The following is a 23333-nucleotide window of genomic DNA, read 5'->3' on the forward strand; positions in this document are numbered from 1 at the left end:
ATTTGAAACCCCACCTCTTTAAGGAATACCTGGGATAGGATAAAGTAATCCTTCTAACCCCCCAAATTGTAAAGAGGTTATCCCACTGGCTATAGGGTGAACGCACCAATTTGTGAGTCGCTCTGGCTAAGAGCGTCTGCTAAATGACGTTAATGTGCCCTTGAGCAAGGCACTTAACCCTAATCGCTCCTGTAAGTCGCTCTGGATAAGAGCGTCTGCTAAATGACTAAAATGTAAATGTAAATGTAATGGCAAAATTCCCAACCAGGGTCATTCCATTATGGCCACCTAATCATCCCCCTCATTCCTGATTGGCATAATACAGTGTCTTCAGAAAGTGTTCACACCCCTTGACTTTTTCCACATTTTGTTGTGTTACAGCCTGAATTTCAAATGGATTCAATTAAGATTTTTTGTCACTGGCCTACACACAATACCCCATAATGTCAAAGTGAAATTATGTTTTTTGAAATGTTAACAAATTAATAAAAAATGAAAAGCATTCATTTCTTGAGTAAATAAGTATTCAACCCCTTTGTTTTGCAAGCCTAAATAAGTTCAGGAGTGAATTGTGCTTAACAGGTCACATAATAAGTTGCATGGACTCACTCTGTGTGCAATAATAGTGTTTAACATGATTTTTGAATGACTACCTCATCTCTGTACCAAACACAGACAGTTATCTGTAAGGTCCCTAAGTCACAGATTCAACCACAAAGACCAGGGAGGTTTTCCAATGCCTCTCAAAGAAGGGCACCTATTGGTAGATGGGTAAAAATAAAAAGAGCACACATTGAATATCCCTTTGAACATGATGAAGTTATTCATTACATTTTGGATTGTGTATCAATACACCCAGTCACTACAAAGATACAGGTGTCCTTCCTCACTAAGTCGCTGGAGAGGAAGGAAACCACTCGGGGATTTCACCATGAGGCCAATGGTGACTTCAAAACAGTTACAGAGTTGAATAGCTATGATAGGAGAACACTGAGGATCGATCAACAACATTGTGGTTACTCCACAATACTAACCTAATTGAGAGAGTGAAAAGAAGGAAGCCTGTACAGAATACAGATATTCCAAAACATGCATCGTGTTTGCAACAAGGCACTAAAGTAATACTGCAAAACATGTGGCAAAGCAATACACTTTTTGTCCTGAATACAAAGTGTTATGGTTGGTGCAAATCCAAAACAACACATTCATAATGAGTACCACTCTTCATATTTTCAAGTGGTGACTGCATCAGTTTATGGGTATGCTTGTAATCGTTAAGAACTGGGGAGTTTTTCAGGATAAAAAAGAAAATAAGTTAAGCACAGACAAAATCCTAGAGGAAAATCTGGTTGTCTGCTTTCCATCAGACACTGGGAGATGTATTCATCTTTCAGCAGGACAATAACCTAAAACACAAGGCCAAATCTACAATGGAGTTGCTTACCAAGAAGACAGTGAATGTTCCTGAGTGGCTGAGATACAGTTTTGACTTAAATCTACTTGATATCTATGGCAAGACCTGAAAATGGTTGTCTAGCAATGATCAACAACCAATTTGACAGAGCTTGAAGATTTTTTAAAAGAATAATGGGCAAATGTTGCACAGACCAGGTGTAGAAAGCTGTTAGAGACTTACCCAGAAAGACTCACAGCTGTAATCTCTACCAAAGGTGATTCTATAAAGTAATGACTCAGGGGTGTGAATACTTATGTAAATGAGATATTTTTGTATTTCATTTTCAATACATTTGCAAATATTTCGAAAAACATGTTTTCACTTTGTCATTATGGGTATTGTGTGTAGATGGTTGAGAAAAATACATAAGTTAATCAATTTTGAATTCATTCTGTAACACAACAAAATTTGGAATTAGTCAAGCGGTATGGATACTTTCTGAAGGCACTGTATCACTCCTCACCTCTCCACCTAATAGCTGATGTGTGGTGAGCGTTCTGACACAAAAATGGTCGCCGTGCATCACCCAGGTGGGTGCAACGCGTTGCTGGTTGATGAGGTGAGTTTCCCCATTCTATGTAAAGCGCTTTGAGTAACTCAGTTGGTAGAAAAGCACTATATAAATCCAATCATTATTAATTATGTTATCACAGTAACTTCTCATAAGATCACGTGATCACATGCGATCACGTGAATTTCATGTGTTTTTTCTGTAAGGGTAGTCAACTGTCATATCTCATCATAACACAAAATATGCTGTTATTTTTTGACAATGTTTGTTAACAATGTCAGTGTAAACAAACAATGTACATTCATTAATTACTCTAGCCCCATTCCTCAGCCGTATACCACAACAAGCGGCAGGGTGAATTACGGACTGCAGCTTTAAATGGCCATTGACATGTTCTGCAGCAGGTTTGCATTTATTAGGATGACTCATGTACTGGAGGCAGCTCTGCAGGGTAGTCACAAGCTGGCACAGCCACAAAGTCATCAAATCGGATTTTAAACCTAACCCTAACCTTAACCCTAACTTTTACCACACTTCTAACCTCATGTCTAACCCTAAATTTGGACCAAAAAGCGTATTTTGTTTACATATATATTTTTTTTTTCAATATGTAGACAAGTTAGACTTTGCAGCTGGCCCATCTAGTGCCTCCATCACAAGATTCATCCCAATAAAAGTAAACCTGCTGTTCTGGACATAAAGTACAGAGACCAAAAACCACACAATATCTTAGTACAGTTAACTATAACTGTAGAGAATGAACTCTCAACCATTTACAATAATCACATCCTGATACTATAGCACATCCAACAAATATAGCATTTTGTATTCATTGTCATTGACAGCACATTTTGCAATCACTGAGTTAGCGCTACTCTTCAGTTCCTGAGTGGTGACCTGGTTAAATAATTGGTCATTTAGCAGACGCTCTTATCCAGAGCGACTTACTAAATGCACACCACACCACCACACTTCCCAAGTCTGCATGGCATCTGCATTACAAGCTCAGGTTCTCCCAGAGATGCAATATCAATGTAGGATGGTCACTCACTCTCACTTCATATGCAGATGTAGGATCTTAATTTGAAATAATCCTGAAGCAACAGGATTTGAAAAACAGGATTTGAAAAACTAGTCAATAATGTTGCTTGATCAGTGTTTAGGCTATTAGTTGGCCAAAAGTAGGCTACAAGAAAAGTGCAATACTGTTAAAGCTGCAATATGTAACTTTTTGTGCGACCCGACAAAATTCACATAGAAATGTGAGTTATAGATCTGTCATTCTCATTGAAAGCAAATATAAGAAAAGGTAGATCAATTCGATGTGCACGTTTTCTATGCTTTCCGTTTTTAAGTTTAGTTTTTTTATCTTTTACTTTTGGTTTTGAACACCAGCTTCAAACAGCTGAAAACACAAAATTGTTGCTTATGGAAAATGTATTTTCACAGCGGTTTAGATGGTACAATGATTCTCTACACTATACTTGCTTGTTTTGTCACATAAACTGAAATTAGGTGAACTACTAGAATTTTAGCAACCAGAAAATGGCACAGCGATTTCACATATTGCATCTTTATTAAGTTAGTGTTGGTTTTCAGTTAATTGATGTAAATCACGAAGCTCATCTGCATTTCCTGTGGAGCAGGAAAATGATTAGCAACAAAAGACTCACCAAATTAAGATCCTACATCTGTAGACCTACGGCGTATTTGCTGCAATCCCACTTTAGTGCCATTTACTAATAAGCATGTGCACTTTTTTTTCAATTAGGGATAAAACACACAAAAAATAAAAAGCATTGAAACTGTCTTCATTTACATGATTGTCTTATACCTTTGTTCAATCAAAGCCTTAGTAAATCAGGTAATTAGTGTTGATACACAAACACACTAACTCAGTACTTACAGAGTAGCACACAGAGAAAGGTGTGTTCCATTCTGTCCTGCCAACGATCTCTGAACTACAGTTCTTCTGACAAACCCTTCTACTTCCTATAAGATGACAGACCAATTAGTTCACACCTCTTTACCGTCACACAGAGAAATAGAGAGAGAAGCATTCTACAGAAATGTACAAAGACTGTGAGAAAAAATAGTAGCGGTTAAATGCGTGTTTATGGAAAGGAGGATGGAATGAGAATAGAATAGATGCTTGTAGGCCCTTTGCTAAGTTGTCAGGTAGCAAGCCTAGCCAGCTAACCTCAGTTGTTCCACTGCTCAAAATCAAACCAGCATGATACAATTGCTTTACACATGTTAAAATCAAACCAGCATGATACAATTGCCTTACACATGTTATTTTTTTACACTAAAAACACAAAATATGTCCAGCCAAAAGCAGCTTTAAAAATCACAAATAAATTAATAGAATGAAGCATTAAGAGATGGAGGCTTGATGAAGTGAACAAATATCTACCATCATCATCTTCAGTGTCCAGAGTTGCTGAGTGTATTCAACACTACAACAAAGAAAGTCACATTGCACCAATATTAAATAACAACATGCCATATTCATGTTACTGATTACCACATCTGTCCAGCACTTTTTTTAAAGGTTCAATCTGTGATTTCGACATCGATTTTTGCACTTTTAAATGAATAATAGCCATTTATTCTTGAACAGTACAACTTTTAATTGCCTCAGCTTATCATTACGGAAAAAACATCATTTCACATGTGGGAAATCACATGATTTCATATGTGAAATGTCCACTTGTTTTGCACATGTAAAATATAATTTCACATGTGAAACCATGTGGATTTTGAACACTTCACATGTGATTACATTTCATATGAAGTTTCACATGTGGATATTTTTTACATTACAATTCACAGGTGATGCCCTGCGAACAAAAATGAGTCACACAGTCGCAATGTTTTGAACTTTCATTTTTGACACACTTTGACATACATTATTATACATTATACATTACATTATTACATTGTGTTCGTTTATTTATACTGTCATTATTATTCATGATGTCCACTATCATCCCCTTGACCAAGAAAGGGAAAGTAACTGAACTGAATGACTACCAACCCGTAGCACTCACTTCCGTCATTATGAAGTGAATCGAGAGGCTAGTCAAAGACTACATCACCTCCTCCCTTCCCAACACACTCGACCCTCTCCAATTCGCCTACCGCCCGACAGATCCACGGACGACGCAATCGCCTACCGACATGGAAGTAGTAGGATTGATTACCCACAACGATGAGATGGCCTACATGGAGCACTCTGACGGTGTGGTGCAAGGTGAACAACCTCTCCCTCAACGTCAGCAAAACAAAGGAGCTGATTGTGGACTTCAGGAGGAACCAGGCTGGGCACGACCCCATCCACATCAACGTGGCCGTCGTGGAAATGGCAAAAAACGTCAATTTCTTTGGCGTACATGTCTCAGAGCAGCTGAAATGGTCAAACCTCACGGACACCGTGGTGAAGAAGGCACGACAGCGACTCTTTAACCTCAGCAGGCTGAAGAAATGTGGCCTGTCCCCGAGGGCCCTCACAGTATTCTACAGGAGCACCATCGAGAGCATACTGTCGAGCTGCATCACAGTCTTGTACAGCAACTTGGACATTTTACGGGACATTACATTTTTCTCCCCCCCGTCAATGTACAGTTACCCTGCCCACAATCTAATTAACATTTAAATTTATAATTGTCACAGTTGTAAATATGAAAATATAATATTTTTTGTTTTATTATTTCTTCAGTCACACCTGCACTGCTGGTGCTCGGAACTTAAGTATTTCACTCTACAATGCAATTATATCTGTGTAACGAGTGTCAGTGTAATGGGGTGGATCGAAGTCAGGCGCAGGACACAGCACTCGAAGAAACGTACTTTACTGAAAATGAGTAAAGAAAACAACACAGAAATACCTCCACACAGGAAGGAACTAACCCGCTCACCAACGACACACGAAACGAAAAACAACCACGCACAAAACACATTGGGAGCCACTGGGTTAAATAGGGAAGGCGTGATACAATAATGGGCAACAGGTGTGTGACAATCAGACAACAGGTGCAACATAGAAACATAGAACATGGATCGGCAGCAGTTAGTATTCCGGTGACGACGAACGCCGAAGCCTGCCCGAGCAAGGAGGAGGGGCAGCCTCGGCAGAATCCGTGACAATCTGTGACCCTGTGCATGTGAATAAATAAAAATTCAACGTGTCCTCACCTGGGATTTTGAACCAACCTCTTGGTTCAGAGCATTCTGATTTTCCTGCTACTCCACCATGTCTGTGTCAATAACTGATTACACCTGTATTCCCACACTTTGGACTTCAATGTAAATCTCAGATTTGTTTAAAATACACTCAATAAAACCTATTATATTTATCATAGTTATTCAGGAGTAACATTAAAACATGCCTCACCAACATCAGACAATTATACAAAAAAAACTCAAATTGCTGAATCCAGTCAATTTAATAAATAATGAGAGAATAGTCTGATTAACTGATAACTAAAATTCAAGTGCAGATGGCATTATGTTGCTAAATGCAGAGATGGTAATCTGATCGTGCTTCGTCGGGTGAGGTTGTGTCTTTCTCAGGCGGGAGGTAAGTTTGGCTTATATACATATGTTTGGGCTTTGTCGAGTAAAGCTTAAACTATGTATTTAGATTGTAGTTAGGTATTGTAGGTAGTTATCGTGGGTTGTTGTATGTAATTATTGTAGGTTATTATTGTATTCGACTGAGCCCGGTGTAGCACGAGCTAGCTAGCTAGCTAACCCACTACCTGGACTGGCTAGCGGGTAGCTACTGGTAACTATTAGCAACTGTGGATAGCTGTTTCACGCCTGAGAGTGCCTGTAATTACGCCAGCTAGCTGCCTACAATAATTACATACAATAATGCCTACCATTCAGCTGTTTTTCTAACCTCATTGTCTGAAGCATTAACGTTAGGTAGTAAGTGGCTACTGTGCTTGAAATTTAGCTAGCTTGTTGCTACCTGGATACCTACTAGTAAACAATAGCTGGAACGACCTAGAGAACAGACGCGAACTGGCCGAGTCAATTCAGTGGCTAGCTTTGCACTTGGCTAGCTAACAGTAGCTGCTAGGGGTAAGTTATAACCTACATTTGTGTTTTGTTTTTACATACTGGTAGCTAGAGTCGTTCAAGGGAATTCGGGACATGGGTGACTAGTTAACGTTAGCTTGGCTCTCTCTGTGTGTTCGTGCCATGGGAGGAGGGGTCTCTTCTTTGTCTGAAAGCAATGGCTTGTCACGATCGTCAGGAACAGAGGAGGACCAAGGCGCAGCGTTGAAGACGAACATACTCTTTATTTAGTGATACACGACCAAAACAACAAAACGATAACGTGACAGTTCACGGTCTAACACAAACCAACTAGAACACGGAACAAGATCCCACAACACCTGTGGGAACACAGCCTGTCTAAATATGGCTCCCAATCAGAGACAACCAGCAACAGCTGACACTCGTTGCCTCTGATTGGGAACCATTCTGGGCAACATAGAAACACAATACTAGATAGAATCTACACACCCTGGCTCAACATAACAGTGTCCCCAGAGCCAGGACGTGACATGGATAGCTAGTATGCTAACTATTCTAGCTAACTAACTGGCTGAATAAGTTGACGGACTCGCTCAAGCTGTCGGGACTAACCCACAACGTTAGACACGGACACGAACGATCTGCTTGGCGTGTTGACACACTGGTGGTTTGTTTTGGCCGAGTATTGGTGCTAAACCGTGTTGTTGGAGTCCGGCATGCTAGTTGGCTGTGGCATCATATGACTAGGTGCCCTGGACGATTTTCAAGGAAGAATACTGTACCAAGTTAGCTAGCTGAATAAACTAAGTTAGTCTATTCCTAGAAAACATTGAACCGCTGTAGTTTACAACAATTATAGTTTCTGATGTGGAAGTTGGGAGAGTTATATTTGGGTGTTTCAGTGAAACGCAGGTGAGGGAGGCCCCGCTCTCTCCTTTCCCAGATGTTTAGTTAATTTCATTCCGATCTCCTTTGCATTATTGTAGCCATTTTCTGTAGCCTGTCAACTATGCCTCTGTCTATCCCTGTTCTCTCCTCTCGGCACAGGCTATACAAACGCCTCACACCGCGTGGCTGCTGCCTCTCTAACCTGGTGGTCCCTGCACGCACCACCCACGTGGAGTTCCAGGTCTCAGGCAGCCACGGGAACTGCCATTCTGCTGCCAACAAGGCAGAGTTAATCTCAGCCTATGCTACCCTCCAGTCCATCGACTTCTTGGCGCTGACGGAAACATGGATTACCACTGAAAACACTGCTACTCCTACTGCTCTCTCCTCGTCTGACCATGTGTTCTCGCATACCCCGAGAGCATCTGGTCAGCGGGGTGGTGGCACAGGAATCCTCATCTCTCCCAAGTGGACATATCTCCTCATTTGAATTCCATGCTGTCACAGTCATTAGCCCATTCAAGCTTAACATCCTTGTCATTTATCGCCCTCCAGGTTCCCTTGGAGAGTTCATCAATGAGCTTGACTGTCACGCACGTTGACTGATGACTCGTGGAACCAAGGCGCAGCGTGATAAGCGTACATCTTTATTTAGTGCACAACACACGAACAAAACAACAAAACGAAACGATACGTGAAGTCCTGAGGTTACACACACCAAACCTTTACGGATCAAGATCCCACAAACTAACTGGTGTGTCACGATCGTCTATGAAGTAGGACCAAAGCGCAGCGTTGGTAGCGAACATATTTATTATTTAAACGTACACACGAACAAAACAACGAAAACGTGACGTCTATGGTACAACAAGAAACCACACGAACAAAATCCCACAAACACAAGGTGAACACAGACAGTTTAAATATGGCTCCCAATCAGAGATAACGAGCCGACAGCTGACACTCGTTACCTCCGATTGGGAGTCATTGACCAAATAAGGGAAACACAAAACCAATGACCACCCAACCAAAACAAAACACAACCAAAACGAACACACCCTGGCTCAAAATACAAAGTCCCGGAGCCAGAGCGTGACAGTACCCCCCCCTAAAGGCGCGGACTGCGAGCACGCCTCAAAACCCCAAATAGGGGAGGGCTGGGTGGGTGTTGCTCCTCGAGGCGGCTCCGGCTCCGGGCTTGACCACCACCCTACTTCAATCCCCGCATAATGGCCCTGATCCGATCTGACCCAGCTGGCTGGATCAGGACTGACGACGCGCACCCCTGGCTTAGCGCGTGAGGCAGGAACGGACCGGACCTGGCTGACGATACGCACCCTAGGCTTGGTGCGTGGAGCCGGAACGGACCTCACCAGGCTGACGACTCGCATCCCTGGCTTGGTGCGAGTAGCAGGAATGGGCTGGACCGGGCTGACGACTCGCACCCTTGGCTTGGTGCGAGTAGCAGGAACAGGCCGGACCAGGCTGACGACTCGCACCCTTGGCTTGGTGCGAGTAGCAGGAACGGGCTGGACCAGGCCGACGACTCGCATCCCTGGTTTGGTGCGAGTAGCAGGAACGGGCTGGACCAGGCTGACGACTCGCACCCTTGGCTTAGTGCGAGTAGCAGGAACGGGCCGGGCTGGGCCGACGACGCACACCGCAGGCTTAGTGCGAGTGGCAGGAACAGGCCGGGCTGGGCTGGCGACGCACACCGTAGGCTCTGCGCGTGGAGCAGGAACATGCCGGGCCGGTCCGGCGACGCACACCGTAGGTTTCGTGCGTGGAGCAGGAACAGGCCGGGCCGGGCTGGCGACGCACACCGTAGGTTTTGTGCGTGGAGCAGGAACAGGCCGGGCTGGGCTGGCGACGCGCACCACAGACTCGGTGCGGAGCGCAGGAACGGGCCGGGCTGGGCTGTCGACGCACACCGCAGGTTTGGTGCGGGGAGCAGGAATAGACCGGACCGTACTGGGGACACACACCACTGGCTCTACACCGGGATCTGGAACGGGCCGGACCGGACTGGCAACACCCGCCAGTACCTCTCGCCGTGCCTCTACTCCTTCCATCCCCTCTTCTACCAGTGGCCCCCGTAACCTGGCGGCCTGCTCTGCAACCCCGCTGGACCGCTCCATAGCGGCCTCCTGCTGCCCCGATGTCGTGAGCCCCCCCCTAAAAATTTTCTGGGGGTCTCTCCAGGCCTCCAACATTCTCTCCCATCTCTCGCTCCTCTGTCTCCAACCCTCTTCACTTAGCTCCTCCATGGGCTTGACCCAATCGAAGCTGCCACGGAGATCTATTAGCGATGGCTCTTGCACACGCTGCTTGGTCTGGTCTTGGTGGGATTTTCTGTCACGATCGTCTATGAAGTAGGACCAAAGCGCAGCGTTGGTAGCGAACATATTTATTATTTAAACGTACACACGAACAAAACAACGAAAACGTGACGTCTATGGTACAACAAGAAACCACACGAACAAAATCCCACAAACACAAGGTGAACACAGACAGTTTAAATATGGCTCCCAATCAGAGATAACGAGCCGACAGCTGACACTCGTTACCTCCGATTGGGAGTCATTGACCAAATAAGGGAAACACAAAACCAATGACCACCCAACCAAAACAAAACACAACCAAAACGAACACACCCTGGCTCAAAATACAAAGTCCCGGAGCCAGAGCGTGACATGGTGTCAACAGGCTGCCTAAGTATGGTCCCCAATCAGAGACAACGAGCTACAGCTGGCTCTGATTGGGAACCACCCTGGCCAACATAGATCTAAACGATCTAGAACAAAAAACATAGAAAACTAAACATAGAAAAATCCACACCCTGGCTCAACATTTAAGAGTCCCCAGAGCCAGGGCGTGACATTGACACCTTGATAAGTTCCTTTCCTGAGGACGGCTCACCCCTCACAGTTCTGGGTGACTTCAACCTCCCTACGTCTACCTTTGACTCATTTCTCTCTGCCACCTTCTTTCCACTCCTCTCCTCTTTTGACCTCACCCTCTCACCGTCCCCCCCTACTCACAAGGCAGGCAATACGCTTGACCTCATCTTTACTAGATGCTGTTCTTCTACTAATCTCACTGCAACTCCCCTCCATGTCTCCGACCACTACTTTGTATCCTTTTCTCTCTCGCTCTCCTCCAACACTACTCACTCTGCCCCTACTCAGATGGTAATGCGCCGTCGCAACCTTCGCTCTCTCTCTCCCGCTACTCTCTCCTCTTCCATCCTATCATCTCTTCCCTCTGCTCAATCCTTCTCCCTCCAATCTCCTGATTCTGCCTCCTCAACCCTCCTCTCCTCCCTTTCTGCATCCTTTGACTCTCCATGTCCCCTATCCTCCCGGCCGGCTTGGTCCTCCCCTCCTGCTCCGTGGCTTGATGACTCAATGCGAGCTCACAGAACAGGGCTCCGGGCAGCCGAGCGGAAATGGAGGAAAACTCCCTGCGGACCTGGCATCTTTTCACTCCCTCCTCTTTACATTTTCTTCATCTGTTTCTGCTGCTAAAGCCACTTTCTATCACTCTAAATTCCAAGCATCTGCCTCTAACCCTAGGAAGCTCTTTGCCACCTTCTCCTCCCTGCTTAATCCTCCCCCCCCCTCCTCCCTCTCTGTGGATGACTTCGTCAACCATTTTGAAAAGAAGGTTGACGACATCCGATCCTCGTTTGTTAAGTCAAATGACACTGCTGGTCCTGCTCACACTGCTCTACCCTATGCTTTGACTTCTTTCTCCCCTCTCTCTCCAGATAAAATCTTGCGACTTGTGACGGCCGGCCGCCCAACAACCTGCCCGCTTGACCCTATCCCCTCCTCTCTTCTCCAGACCATCTCCGGTGACCTTCTCCCTTACCTCACCTCGCTCGTCAACTCATCCTTGACCACTGGCTATGTCCCTTCCGTCTTCAAGAGAGCGAGAGTTGCACCCCTTCTCAAAAAACCAACACTCGCTCCCTCTGATGTCAACAACTACAGACCAGTATCCCTTCTCTCTTTTCTCTCCAAAACTCTTGAGCGTGCCGTCTTTAGCCAACTCTCTTGCTACCTCTTTCAGACCTTCTTGCATCCTACCTGACCGGTCGCTCCTTCCAAGTGGCGTGGCGAGAATCTGTCTCCGCACCACGTGCTCTCACCACTGGTGTCCCCCAGGGCTCAGTTCTAGGCCCTCTCCTATTCTCGCTATACACCAAGTCACTTGGCTCTGTCATATCCTCACATGGCCTCTCCTATCATTGCTATGCAGACGACACACAACTAATCTTCTCCTTTCCCCCTTCTGATAACCAGGTGGCGAATCGCATCTCTGCATGTCTGGCAGACATATCAGTATGGATGACGGATCACCACCTCAAGCTGAACCTTGGCAAGACGGAGCTGCTCTTCCTCCCGGGGAAGGACTGCCTGTTCCATGATCTCGCCATCACGGTTGACAACTCCGTTGTGTCCTTCTCCCAGAGTGCGAAGAGCCTTGGCGTGACCCTGGACAACACCCTGTCGTTCTCCGCTAACATCAAGGCGGTGACCCGATCCTGTAGGTTCATGCTCTACAACATTCGGAGAGTACGACCCTGCCTTACACAGGAAGCGGCACAGGTCCTAATCCAGGCACTTGTCATCTCCCATCTGGATTACTGCAACTCGCTGTTGGCTGGGCTCCCTGCCTGTGCCATTAAACCCCTACAACTCATCCAGAATGCTGCAGCCCGTCTGGTGTTCAACCTTCCTAAGTTCTCTCACATCACCCCGCTCCTCCGCACACTCCACTGGCTTCCAGTTGAAGCTCGCATCTGCTACAAGACCGTGGTGCTTGCCTACGGAGCTGTGAGGGGAACGGCACCTCCGTACCTTCAGGCTCTGATCAGTCCCTACACCCAAACGAGGGCATTGCGTTCATCCACCTCTGGCCTGCTGGCTCCCCTACCTCTGCGGAAGCATAGTTCCCGCTCAGCCCAGTCAAAACTGTTCGCTGCTCTGGCACCCCAATGGTGGAACAAGCTCCATCACGACGCCAGGACAGCGGAGTCACTCACCACCTTCCGGAGACATTTGAAACCCCACCTCTTTAAGGAATACCTGGGATAGGATAAAGTAATCCTTCTACCCCCCCTTAACCCAACTCACAATATTTTACTTGATTCTGGGTATATATTTATTTTACTACAACTTTAGGTAAAGTGCAGAAGTGTATTCTTGGCAAAAAATATATAGATGATCTCCATTATGTGTACAGACCTGGTGGCACAGCAGGAACTTCAGGTAGATAGTAACCAAGATGTTGTGAGTTCAAATCCCAAGTGAGGTTTAGTCCCAGGTAATCAGTATACAGCATCAAACTGTCCATTCACAATATCACCTTCATTTAGCTGTAAAAATACAGCATCATATTCATGGTATCACATGTTGAAATTTTGCCTCCCCATGTTGTCACATTTATTTCACATGAGATCGGGTTTTCACATGTACTCAAATGTTGTCACGTGTAGTTTCATGTTATCACATGTTGCTTCACATATTGTTACATGTTGCTTCACATTAAATCACATGAGATCACATGCAGTCACGTGTTCACATGTGAAATTCATGTGTTTTTTCCATAAAAAGCACTATTGCTTTTGCCCAATCTGTTTTTCTCGCATGCTCTCTAGACCAGGGTATCCCAAACTCAGTCCTGGGGCCCCCCCTGGGTGCACATTTTGGTTTTTCCCCTAGCACTACACAGCGGATTCGAATAATCAAAGCTTGATGATGAGTTTGTTTTTTGAATCAGCTGTGTAGTGCTAGGGCAAAAACCAAAACGTGAACCCAGCGGGGGTCCCAGGACCGACTTTGGGAAACGCTGCTCTAGACAACAGTTCACTGACAAGTGACACTACAATATGATGAGATGGACAAGAGCAAGAACAGCTTTCTATGTTAATTACAGCTAACCACCGATTATAATGTCACTATGTGAGAAATAAATTATGTATTTACCTGATTTGTTTGATATTAATCCTTAAACAATGATATACTTAACAAAGACTAAGACATTTCTATTCTACTAATGCTGTGTTTTTGTAAAGGGATGGTTTCCACTCTAGCTCCCTGCAGCTAATCTGGGCATATGGTCAAGAATGGGTTGTACTAGAGATAGTTTAGGAGTAGAACAATCCCTCATTGTCTCAAAATCCTCCTTGCATCTGGGAGACTAAGCCGGGTGGGAGTTAAAATAACACCAGGTGCAGATAGCCATAATATGAACCCAAACTGGCTTATGATGCCCCCCGATTTGTATGGGAGGGTGGAACCAGCCATGACTAAGCATTTTTCTGTCAGCTATATAAGACCCATGATTCCTCAGAATAATTGGGGTCTCAACGAATCATCTAAGGGTGGTTCGTCGACCAGCTTCATTATTGCAATAATTAATCGATGTTATCAATACGTTTTGAATAAAGAAATATCCTGTTTGGTGATTGACCTTGTCTCTACTCATTATTGATTAGAATTTCCACGACAACTAGCATACAAATTAAGACAATGTAGAAACTGAGCAATACAAGTACCACATCCTGCTTGACCACCTGAAGGTGGACAGGGCGAAGCACCTAGCCCTGTCCTTGCTCTTTTCCCCCCTTTAGGTAGGCACTACAGGCTCTGGATCAGAGGTATGGGCAACCCCGGCAGCTGGCCATGAGGGAACTAAAAGCCATCAAGGACCTGCCATCCATCCGGCCAGGAGATGGTAATGCCCTTGATGACTTTGCGCTACGGTTCAGTTCCTTGTTGGCCTCCTGCACACAACGGATGGAAGAGGTCAGGCTGAATTGCTCTGTGGGTCTCATGCTAGAAAAGCTGCCGACGGAACAATAAGAGTCTGTTTGAATAAGTGTGAAGATTTACAACAGCTCTGTTTGGTCCACCTCTATCAAAAGAAGTCCATACAAAACTGCACTGAAGGAATTGGAAACATTAAGGGGTATTTCAATTCTAACAAAAAAAAACACATCTCTGTCAAAGCCCCCACTTCCATGAAGTAAACATGCAGTGATGTTTTTATTGTTATTATAAAGATAGTATTTTAAATTAAGCATCTATAAATCAATATCAGCCAGGAAATGATTCAGTTCCATGTTATTATATGAACTGTAGGCCTGAAAAAGTAGATTATTTCTTGCCATGGAAATACAGTGATTCAGATACAGAACATCGTTACACCTGAGAACTTGAAACAGCTCTTCTCAGCACAGAACTCAGTCAACAGGAAGAGGTTTTCAGTTTCTTGTCACATTCCCTCTCACACCTTAAAAGAGAGCTACACACCCTCAACCTAACCATAGATTTAACGACGCATCTAAACTACTCGTTAACTATTTGTAGCTGTTAACAATGTTTAGACATTGTCTCTAATTTCAGCATTTATAAATTGTGTTAGAAATTACCAATATCTCATTCTCATCACAATCAGAATTAGACTAGACTAATCTCTTGACAGACATTTAAAGCTGATCTAGTTTGAGAAATAGATTATGTCCAGCCAGCAAAAGATCAAGTCTTTCATACTGTAATTGATTTTGTTGTTAATGTAGATTTAAAGGAAGAGGTCATTTAAACAACTCAATGTCAATAGTGAGGTCTGTAATGAGATTGTTTATTAATACTGTACATCTCATGTGTTCAACAATCATCAGACAAGTGTTATGGTCGGATTACCTCAAAGAGGAACTGGTGAAAAATACAGATTTAGCTCATTAAAAATAAATTGCTTTCACATTCTAACACTCGCCCCGTTTATACCTGGTTCTAAAATGCGTCCTTTGTCCTGATCTTGTCCTCATTCTGATTGTATCCACATGTTTAGACAGGTGTAGATGATTAAAAGATGAATTGTGAACTGATTTTGATCAGATCTTATAAATGTAAACTGGCAACATCAGGACAAGATCAGGACAGAATCAGGACCATTTTGACTATTTTCTACAATGTAGAATAATAGTGAAGACATCAACACTATGAAATAACACATATGGAATCATGTAGTAACCAAAAAAGTGTTAAACAAATCCAAATAGATTTTATATAGCAGATTCTTCAAAGTAGCCACCCATTGCCTTGATGACAGCTTTGCACACTCTTGGCATTCTCTCAACCAGGTTCATGAGGTAGTCACCTGGAATGCATTTCAATTTACAGGTATGCCTTGTTAAAAGTTAATTTGTGGAATTTCTTTCCTTCTTAAAGTGTTTGAGCCAATCAGTTGTGTTGTGACAAGGTAAGGGGGGTATACAAAAGATAAATAATAAATATAATATGCCATTTAGCAGACGCTTTTATCCAAAGCGACTTACAGTCATGCGTGCATACATTTTTTGTGTATGGGTGGTCCCGGGGATCGAACCCACTACCTTGGCGTTACAAGCACCGTGCTCTACCAGCTGGGCTACAGAGGACCACAAAAGATAGCCCTATTTGGTAAAAGACCAAGTCCATCATTACTTTATGACATGAAGGTCAGTCGATATGGAAAATGTCAAGAACTTTGAACGTTTCTTCAAGTGCAGTCGCAAAAACCATCAAGAGCTATGATGAAACTTGCCCTCATGAGGACCACCACAGGAAAGGAAGACCCAGAGTTATCTCTGCAGCAGAGGATAAGTTCATTAGTTATCAGCCTCAGAAATTGCTTCCCAAATAAATGCTTCACAGAGTTCAAGTCACAGACACATCTCAACATCAACTGTACAGAGGGGACTTTGTGAATCTTTCATGGTCGAATTACTGCAAAGAAACCACTACTAAAGGACACCAATAAGAAGAAGAGACCCGCTTGTGCTAAGAAACACGAGCAATGGACATTAGACCGGTGGACATTTGTCCTTTGGTCTGGAGTCCAAATTGGAGATTTTTGGATCAAACCGCCGTGTCTTTGTGAGACGCGGTGTGGGTGAACGGATGATCTCTGCATGTGTATTTCCCACCGTAAAGCATGGAGGAGGAGGTGTTATGGTGTGGGGGTGCTTTGCTGGTCACACTGTCTGTGATTTATTTAGAATTCAAGGCACACTTAACCAGCATGGCTACCACAGCATTCTGCAGCGATAAGCCATCCCATCTGGTTTGGGCTTAGTGGGACTATGATTTGTTTTTCAATAGGACAATGACTCAACACACCTCCAGGCTGTGTGAGGGCTATTTGACCAAGAAGGAGAGTGATGGAGTGCTACATCAGATGACCTGGCCTCCACAATCCCCCGACCTAAACCCAATTGAGATGGTTTGGGATGAGTCGGACGGCAGAGTGAAGGAAAAGCAGTCAACAAGTGCTCAGCATATGTGGGAACTCCTTCAAGACTGTTGGAAAAGCATTCCAGGTGAAGCTGGTTGACAGAATGCCAAGAGTGTGCAACGCTGTTATCAAGGCAAAGGGTGGCTATTTGAAGAATCTCAAATCTCAAATATATTTTGATTTGTTTAACACTTTTTTGGTTACTACATGATTCCAAATGTGTTATTTCATAGTTTTCATGTCTTCACTATTATTATACAATGTAGAAAATAGTACAAATTCAGAAAACCCTTGAATGAGTAGGTGTGTCCAAACATTTGACTGGCACTGTACATATATATTTATTTATGTATATATTTACTCTGACATTGCTCGTTCTAATATTTCTATATTTCTTAATTACATTATTTTACTTTTTAGATTTGCGTGTATTGTTTTGTATTGTTAGATATTACTGCACTGTTGGAGCTAGGAACATAAGTATTTGGCAACACCCACAATAACATCTGCTAAATATGTGTATGTGACAAATAAAATTGGATTTTTATTTAATTTTTAGCTTAGGAGTTATGTTTAGGGTTGCAATTTGGGATAGAATTAGGGTTAGGGGATAGGTTTAGGGTTAAGGGTTACATTTAGGTTGTTAAGGTAAGGGCTAAGGTTAGGGTTAAGGTTTGTTTTAGGATTAGGGGTTTGGGAAAATTGGATTTTTTATGGAAATCAATTTTAGTTCCCCACAAAGATAGAAAAACAAGTGTGTGAGTTTGTGTGTGCGCTTTTCACAAGTATGTGGTAAGTTTTCACAACACTTAGTAAAAAAAACTAACAGATCATAAAAAAGGCAGTTGGTTCAAAACTCTAAGGACATTTTCACTAAGTATAACACACACAATCATCCAGTCACTTTTTCACCAAACTTAAATCCGTGTTTCAGCTAGAAATACATGTTTCACATTGCAATACATATTCATATAAAGTAATTGCTTTTATAATATAATAATATAATATATAATAATAATAATATGCCATTTAGCAGACGCTTTTATCCAAAGCGACTTACAGTCATGCGTGCATACATTTTTTTTTGTGTGTGGGTGGTCCCGGGGATCGAACCAACTACCTTGGCGTTACAAGCGCCATGCTCTACCAGCTGAGCTACAGAGGACCACAATGCAATCCTCACATTACTTTTAATTCTTTAGAGTACAAGAAGTTGGGGGGGTGCAAAGCTGTAATATAGTGCATTCGGAAAGTATTCAGACTCCTTGACTTTTTCCAAATTTTATACATTAAAGGTTTGTTCTAAAATTGATTAAATATTTTTTCCTAATCAATCTACACAGAAAACCCCATAATCACAAAGCAAAAACAGGGTTTTAGACATTTTTGCAAAAAAATCATAAATAAAACATTTACATAAGTATTCAGACCCTTTACCTAAGACTTTGTTGAAGCGCCTTTGTCAGTGTTTACAGCCTCAAGTCTTCTTGGGTATGACGCTACAAGCTTGGCACACCTGTATTTGGCGCTGTCAGTTTGGATGGGGAGCGTCGCTGCACAGTTATTTTCAGGTCTCTCCAGAGATGTTTGATCGGGTTGCGCAGACGAGATCCTGAGTCCCATTATCGTGCCATTCATCCGCTGTCATCACCTCATGTTTCAGCATGATAATGCACGGCCCCATGTCGCAAGGATGTGTACAAATTTCCTGGAACCTAAAAATACTTGTCACCCACTGAGCATGTTTGGGATGCTATGGGTCGACGTGTACAACAGCGTGTTCCAGTTCCCGCCAATATCCAGCAACTTCGCACAGCCATTGAAGAGGAGTGGGACAACATTCCACAGGCAACAATCAACAACCTGATCAACTCTATGCATAGGAGATGTTGCGCTGCATGAGGCAAATGGTGGTCACACCAGATACTGACTGGTTTTCTGATCCACGCCCCTGCCTTTAAAAAAAAGTTATCTGTGACCAACAGATGCGTATCTGTATTCCCAATCATGTGAAATTCATAGATTAGGGCCTAATGAGTTTATTTCAATTAAATGATTTCCTCATATGAACTGTAAGTTAGTAAAATCGTAGAAATTGTTGCATGTTGCGTACATTATTTTTTCTAGTATACATATGAACATGCATATGTTAAAACACACATACATGCAGACTCACACTCACATTGACTGAAACATAAACTTTAGGGGTGTAACGATCCATCTACTACATCGATGTATCGATTTATATTCCTATGATCCAACTACATCGATCTGTGTTCGGCGAGTTGGCCTTTTGGACAACATATATCAATCTAACATCGTTTTAAAATGTAATAAATCGATTGTATCGATACTAGGAAATAACCCATTGGATTTAAGCACGTCAGACTTTATATGGATGTTTTTTCTTAGCACTTTTAATGATAAAGGCTTTAAACATTACTCGATTCAGTCTGCCTATCCGTGACGTCATCGCCCCGCGCCAGCAGCAGCGCAAAGGCGCAAAGACAACAAAACATAGCATGGCGGACGACAGAGGAGAAGCCGACGAGCGAGAAATTATCAAGCCACCATTGCGGTCCTTACAAGAAACAGGAATCTAGGAAACTTCACCTGCACTGTCCAGTATCCAGGAATTTATTTCAGTCACACTGGTTGAATTTTTGGCTAAAAGGTTACTGAATCGATTTCAAGTCACTGAATCGTTTCGGATCGTATCGTTCTAAATGAACCAATATCGTCCTTGAATCGTATCGACAACCACGAATCGTGATACAAATCGAATTGTTGTTAAAACGAATCGTTACACCCCTAATAAACATGCATAGCGCACTCACACACGCACACACGCACACAAGCACACACTCATGCATAGACACAAAGGCACACACAAACCCATGCATACACACAGGCACGCGCGCACACACACAAACACGCAGACACACAGCGTGTGAAATCATGAAGTTAGTCCCATTACTCTCCTTTGTGTAAAGTACCATTTTCCATCAAGTTAAAGTACTTTTAGTATTGTTAACATACATCTCCAATACATTTTTCCTTTGAAAAATAAAACAGAAACTAACAGATCAACCAACCCATAATGTATGATTTGGATGTTAACACAGAGTACTAGCTATATTTCACTATATTTGAAGGTGACCACTCTGGAAACCTCTTTCTCAAAGCTACGGATCCGGATCACGTTCTGTTATTATAAGCACACATTTTTTCTACATAGCTGCTGCTCACACTCCACCTCCCTTCACGTTTCTCTCTTTACTCACCATCTACTGAACCATGATGATGTAGATGCTTTTGCTTTTGCTTTTAGCCATAATTAACTGTGATATCTCTGCAGTTCCTCCACATAACCTGCTGGATGTGACAGATACCTTTTATAGTTATATTTGAAACATGATTTCCCGTCGTATTAAATAATTAGACATACAGTATGTTTATAAAAAACAAACATTCATTATTACATACTCGGTTGGTTTTTGCTTGCTTACTTGATTTATTGATTGAATGATTGGTTTATGTATTTACTAATTGATTGGTCGATTTGATTGATTGATTAGATGGGCTTCCCATTTTCAATTCAGCTGTTTTGTATATAACATTTATTTTAAAGCATGTACAGTAAAAATATTCATCTGCATGTTTTCATTTTCATTAACAGAAAATAAGACAGCATGCACAACAATCTATCGTTGAAGAGGAAATCTGCAGTTCAAACAATAACAACGCGGGCACCCTGCCACCAATTTTCTTTACAATTTATAATGTTTACAAACAATGGAGTTAAACAAGCATATGTTGTTTTCTGCATGAATCAATAGTTATATACCATTCATTGAAAAGTATGTAGAAATCGCAGATTGCCACTTTAAATATGGATGAAATTAGACATAAACTAAATAAACAATCAATTGTAATAATTTCCCCTGTGTTTGCGGTTCGTTACCTGAGTCTATGGGTTAAGTCTTAATCAAGGTAACATCAGGGGATCTCTGAGAAGGATGGAGGGGTAATCTCCTATTGTGCAATACACAGTGTCTGATTTATTTTGATTATTTCCTTTACCCGCTGGGTGGCGCTGTGCTGCAGCTGGTTTCTGTAAGGTGCTATAGAAGACTGATGTAGTCTCTACCTCAGAAGGGCTCTGTGGTTCCGTCCTCTCTTCTGGTGAAGTGTACTCTTTGTCTCCTGGATGGACTTCTTCTCCTCCTGCTACTGCTGGTACTGCTGCTCCTGGTCTCCCTGCAGTGTCGTGGATTGATGTCACCTCAGATCCAGGGGTGTTCTGTGGTTCTGGTCTTCCTGGTAAAGCACTCACTGGGATGTCAACTTCTGGAACAACAGCCTGTTAGGAGATTATTAATCATAACGTGCAAATTATAATTAATTAAAATGTTTAAAAAAGACGTTGGGGGGTGGGGGAATTGCTTTAAGATGGTCATACCATGGATCATGTAGCTATTTGAATTGGAATTTTAGGACCCCTTTAGGTATCAAAAACAATTATTTGTAAATGTTTTGATAAAATATTGAATGTGGCCTTTAGTCCCAAATCCCATAGAAACGCATTGAATAACACATTCATAAATGGCAAAAAAGACAGTTAAAAATAAATCATAAGGAGTAAGGTTTTGAAGTGTCTGTCCTATATCTAGGAGATTCAATTAATATTTTTGCTTTTTTTGACACATATTTAACTCCTTTTTTGGGGTAGGCACAAAAAGACCTCCATACTTCCATTCATTTTTAAACCAGTAACGGTTACCTTCAAACCGGTCGTAGAGCAAAACGGAGAACACCATCGTGTTTGTAAAAATCTCCCCTTTCCACATTGGGGTCACATTAGTTCAGACTCTACAGACGTTTTCATGAGACGACCGATTTCAGGGATGTCTCATGGTCTGACAAACACCGCTGTAGCATGGGCTGCATCTCAATCCACTTCATCCGCCTATGGCGGCCTTCCGCATCTGTGGTGATTGAGATGCAGCCCATGTAAAAACACAGATATCTCTAGCTTAAACTGATGGATTTTGATGTGGATTTTATGTTAGTTATATTTACGCACCGTTGTTTAAACATAGATTAATGATAGAGAGGGTACCTTCAGTAGCTGTTTTTCTTTAGGGGATCGCCGTCTTCTGGTTGACGTGATGCATCCTACACCAACTAACACACCAACTAAGAATAATCCACCAGTAACAATGCCCACAATGGTGCCAACTGGTGATGCTGCAGCGATCCCCTTCTTCTCACCAATACCTGAGATGTCGCACACACACACACACACACATACACATTTACATGACACACACAGAAACACACACACACACACACACACATAGGCACAAAAGCAGCATTATCCACATTTTTGCTGGAGAAGAATATAACTGCAATGATGTTAAAAGTTTGTTGATTTTTTAAAATAATGATAGAGGTATGCACACAAAGTCCTCTGTAGCTCAGCTGGTAGAGCACGGCGCTTGTAACGCCAAGGTAGTGGGTTCGATCCCCGGGACCACCCATACACAAAAAAAAAAATGTATGCACGCATGACTGTAAGTCGCTTTGGATAAAAGCGTCTGCTAAATGGCATATTATTATTATTATTAAAGTGGAAGTTAGTAAATTAGGCTTACATATGTCCTCCATGCGTTGTGATTTGGTCTCTGCACTGACGTGATTGTTGACGATACACTGGATGAATCCATTACCACTGGAGACGGTGATGTTGACCTCAGAGAATGACAGAGAATCCTGGTACAGTGTGCACTGACCTCCATTACAGACAGAAAACATCCAGCCTGAACAATTCACTGTGATGTTACAAAGTCCTGTACTTGAGTTGGAGTATGTCACCTGCATGGCTGGAATGGGAACAGCTTCTACAACAACCAATAAAGTTCAGAAAGATACATTTTACATGTATGACAGGTGAAGACATTTTAAAGGAGATTAGCTTTTTCAAGCAAAGCAGAAATACATAGCAGACTACCAAAACACAAAAAAATCACAAAACTCACCCAACACCTTAAGTCTGTATGAAGACGTTGAATTTGTCCAATCTATTTTCTGTGCATTTGCAATGTAAATTCCACTGTCTGTGTCCGTCAGATTCTTAATGCA

At 42.7% G+C, this 23333-nt stretch overlaps 1 protein-coding gene across 1 annotated transcript; it reads right to left on the reverse strand.

Moving 5' to 3' along the window:
- Positions 1 to 20706: 20706 nt before the first annotated feature.
- On the reverse strand, positions 20707 to 23087 carry LOC123483856. The gene is made up of 3 exons (XM_045213813.1): positions 22847 to 23087; positions 22312 to 22469; positions 20707 to 21552 (listed from the first exon to the last, which is right to left on the reverse strand). The coding sequence occupies exons 1-3, from the start codon at positions 23070 to 23072 to the stop codon at positions 21178 to 21180; spliced, it is 759 nt and encodes a 252-aa protein (XP_045069748.1). The 5' UTR covers positions 23073 to 23087; the 3' UTR covers positions 20707 to 21177.
- Between the last annotated feature and the right edge of the window lie 246 nt (positions 23088 to 23333).

The sequence above is a fragment of the Coregonus clupeaformis genome, unplaced genomic scaffold (assembly GCF_020615455.1).
Source record: "Coregonus clupeaformis isolate EN_2021a unplaced genomic scaffold, ASM2061545v1 scaf0156, whole genome shotgun sequence".
NCBI lineage: Eukaryota > Metazoa > Chordata > Actinopteri > Salmoniformes > Salmonidae > Coregonus > Coregonus clupeaformis.